Source organism: Tupaia chinensis, unplaced genomic scaffold (genome assembly GCF_000334495.1).
Source record: "Tupaia chinensis unplaced genomic scaffold, TupChi_1.0 Scaffold000037_20, whole genome shotgun sequence".
Classification (NCBI taxonomy): Eukaryota; Metazoa; Chordata; class Mammalia; order Scandentia; family Tupaiidae; genus Tupaia; species Tupaia belangeri.
This window is the reverse complement of record NW_006159479.1, coordinates 1815338-1819273: the sequence shown is the minus strand read 5'-3', so window position 1 is coordinate 1819273 and position 3936 is coordinate 1815338. Positions and strand designations below refer to the sequence as shown.

The following is a 3936-nucleotide window of genomic DNA, read 5'->3' as shown; positions in this document are numbered from 1 at the left end:
CTCAAAAAAAAAAAAAAACAAAAAAAAAAAAAACACACTAGGCACCTGCATGCGTGTGCCCAGGATCCCAAGAGGAGAATGGAAGAGAAAAGACTGCTGTTTGGCCATTCCCTTTGCATAATTTCTCACTTTCCCTCTCTCTGTCTCTCTCTGGTGAGAGCATGTACCCTACGGCAAAAAGCTATTAAAAAAAACCCCTGCATTGGAATCTTGAATGCAGTGTGTATGAGATAATAGGAACAGAGACTATTTGTGTATTTGTTATAGCTCTTTCCGGAATAAGCAACAGAAACTCAATTCCAATTGGTTTAAATTAAAAGGAAAAAGAATATTTATTGACTCAATTTAAAAACCCTGGAGTTTATTGTTCAAGCATATCACATACTCAGAAAATGTGTATATCTTTTTTTTTTTTTTTTTAATTTCTTGGTTCTACTTTCTTCTTTATTGTCTTCATTCTCATTTGTACTTTTTCCTTAAGGCAAGAGATTTTCTAACAGCCCCAGTTAAGGAGAGATTCTCTTTCCCAGTCTAGTCAATATTGAAGGGCTATAGCATGTTGGCCTAGCTCAGGTCATCTGTCCATCCATGATCAATTCATGTGGTGGGGTGGTGATATGGTCTGATAATCTGGTCCCTGGAGTTGTGGGTGTGGTCAGTTTTGGTCAAATCACATAGACCAAGAATGGAGGAAAGTAGTTTTCTGAGAGAAAAAAATATGGGGTCACCAAAAGAGACAGGAATGGCAGCAGAGTGATAAAAGCTTAACAAATGTCCCCCTTAATCTACCTAATTTATTATTTGTATTTTCTGTTCATTTCAGGATAGTGTTGAGTTTAGAAACATCTGCAGTCATTTGGCTCTACAAATTGAAGGACAGCAGTTTGACAGAGATTTGAATGCTGCTCACCAGTGTTTGAAGACAATTGTCAAGAAGCTGATTCAGTCACTTGCAAATCTTCCTTCAGATGCCCATGTGGTAGCCTGTGCTTCCTTGAGACAGATCTTACAGAATCTCCCAGACATTTGAGAGTTCAGGATGTCTGGATTGAAACCACAGCTAGCACTGTTAAGACAACAGGATACCTTATCTTTCTAACTGAACCGGTAGACAATGGATGTTTTTATTCCTGATGAGAAGAGACTTTGATACCACATGCAGCAATTTGACCAGTGGCTGTAGCCTTCAGAATTATAGTATGTTAGTGAAAAAAAGCAGTAGTTCGCATTTTTAAGTATGTTGACCTATTTGCTGACTTTTTAATTAAAATAAACACCATTTTGTGGAACTGATTGGATTATATATGTATATGTTTATTAATTCATATTAGTTGTGATCAAATAAGTCCTTAATCTATATTCTTATTGATGTAGGCCCATAAGGTTTAATACAGTTCTTTATATGGCTGAATCTCCAAGTTCTTCACATTATCTAGAATAAATGAGATATTTGATAATCAATAGGTTCTACTTACCAGGCACTTCATTTTATGTCGTGAGAATGAGCTTTAGTTGTAGGACCACATATGTCAGTAATTATGAGTTTCAATTCTGGCATAATAACTTACTGTTGGGCAAGAAAAGAATTGCTCCTTAATCGTGTGCTTTCAAATACTGATTTATGAATTAAAAATGATAATAAGCTCTGAAGTACCAAGGACATGTGGTATGTAAATAAAAGTACAGTATTATTAAAGTCTCATGTGGAAACATCTAGCTCTTCTTACTGTTTATCAATATCCCAAGTAGAACATTCTTGTGAAGAAATAAAGAGAGTGGATATACTGGTACATTTCCTTAAATATTTATAGCTGGGAAAAGAGGGTGATTTTTTTTTTTTAAGAACAATCTGCACATACTTATGAAAAACTAAATTTCCTGTTGTTCAATGATGACTGTCTTGAGAACAAAAGTAACATGAAATGTTTTTCCCTTAAAATTTTAATAGAAACAGTATTAGATTTAGAGAAAAAAAGAGATTACAGTGTGTATGTGCAGGCCTGTTTTCAAAAAGAATTATAAATCAGGTCTCTGTGGTAAGAGTATATATACTATTAAAACAAATACATGTTAATAGTAATCAAAGCCTTTTGCTTCCACCTATTCCAAATCCTAGTTGGTTCCAAATGTTTTCCTCCAGAGTCTGAGAATGAAGATAAATATATTGCTTCTCTTTAGGTACAACTGACCATTCCCAAAGAAAAGAATTAAGTGTATGAGACTGAATTCTAAAGAAAAGATGAAAGCTGTGTGTGTGTGTGTGTGTGTGTGTGTGTGTGTGCGCGCGCGCACGCGCGCCTATCTGTGTATTGTTGGGTGAGTGGTATGGGCCAGAAATGAAGGAATTTATTTCTTAGGAACAATTTTTTGGCTGCTGTTGTTCTCACTCCTAGGAAACATTGTATTCTGAGGGGATGACTATTTTATGATGAGGTCTTCTCTCAGGGAAATGATTCCAGTACTCTTTTTATTATCTTTTAAAGAATAATTTTATTTAACTTTATTTATTTATTTATTTATTTATTTATTTATTTATTTAAAATTCAATCAGAGAGGGACAGAGTGAGAGTGAGACTGAGAGAAAGTGAGAAAGCAAGCTGCCAAGTCTGGTACTGAACTGCGGTTGGCCATGTGGGAGTACAAGGACCTTAACCACCACACCACCTGCTGGCCTCAGCCCAGTACTCTCTTTAAAGACCTATCATTACTTACAGGCTGCCTGTGTAATTTCATTTACTAGTTCTCTTAATGAATGTGAAGAAATTGTTTTTAGTCTTACTCTAAAAAATATTGAACACTTTTACTTTTTTTTTTACCTGTGCTCGGACTTTTTCTTCACCTTGGACCATGTTCCCCATAGACTGATTAAATTCCTACCCGTCCTTCACCATCCCCTCCATGAACTCACATTCTAGTTGGAGGAGGACTCTTTCTCTTCTCCACTTGCCGAGAACACATTTGGTGCTACAGGCATTTGCGCTTCTGGTATTTAGCATACTGTGATGGTCAATTTTAAAGGTCAACTGGACAGAATTAAGGAATACCCAGAGAGCTGGTAAATCATTACTTCTGGGTGTGTCTGAGGATAATTCAAGAGGAGATTGGCCTATGAGCTGGTGAACAGAGTGGAGAAGATCTGCCTTCAATGTGAGAGGGCACCATCCAATAGGCTGGGGCTTGAATAAATTAAAAAGACACTCTTTTGCTCAGGCCCATGGTATCAGCAGGATGGGCATATGTCACAGTCTTCATGCCAGGAAGCTCTGTAGTCACCAACAGGACCAGAAATGGCATGATAAACAGTACAAGAAAGTCCATTTGAGTATAGCCTTGAAGGCCAACCCTTTTGGAGGTTCTTCACATGTAAAGGGAATTGTGCTGGAAAAAGTAGGGGTTGAAGCCAAACAACCAAATTCTGACATCAGAAGTGTGTCAGGGTCCAGATGATCAAGAATGGCCAGAAGATCACAGCTTTTGTACCCAATGATGGTTGCTTGAACTTTATTGAGGAAAACAATGAAGTTTTGATTGCTGGATTTAGTTGAAAAGGTCATTCTGTTGGTGGCATTTCTGGATTATGATTTAAGGTTGTCAAAGTAGCCAGTGTCTCCTTTTGATTCTATACAAAGGCAAGAAGAAAAGACTAAGATCATAGATTTTGATGGTGAAAACAAAAAGTAATACATTTTCATAAAAGAAATGTTATACGCTGTAAAGACATATATGATTAAATGTAATATAAAATTAATTAATTAATTAAAAAATTTTTTGTATGCCAGAAAAAAAGATAGAAGAAAGAGCTCTCTTTCACCATTAGAGTTGTGATGTCCTGTTTCTTCCCCTGATCATCAGAACTCATATTCTTTGGCCTTTGGTGTCCGAAACTTGCAGCAGCAGCTTCTCAGGCTCTGAGGCCTTTACCTTAGAACAAGAGTT

The 3936-nt window shown here is 36.6% G+C and overlaps 1 protein-coding gene and 1 pseudogene across 1 annotated transcript in view; both read left to right on the top strand.

The window, feature by feature from the left end:
- Positions 1–1167, top strand: part of DLEU7 (deleted in lymphocytic leukemia 7) — a 23290-nt gene extending 22123 nt beyond the window's left edge. Inside the window, exon 3 of the mRNA XM_006140532.1 lies at positions 824–1167. Coding sequence (XP_006140594.1) covers positions 824–1030 — 207 coding nt within the window. The 3' untranslated portion in view covers positions 1031–1167. The remainder of the gene's footprint in view (positions 1–823) is intronic.
- Positions 1168–3228: 2061 nt separating this feature from the next.
- On the top strand, positions 3229–3655 carry LOC102477340 (40S ribosomal protein S23 pseudogene; annotated as a pseudogene).
- Positions 3656–3936: the final 281 nt, after the last annotated feature.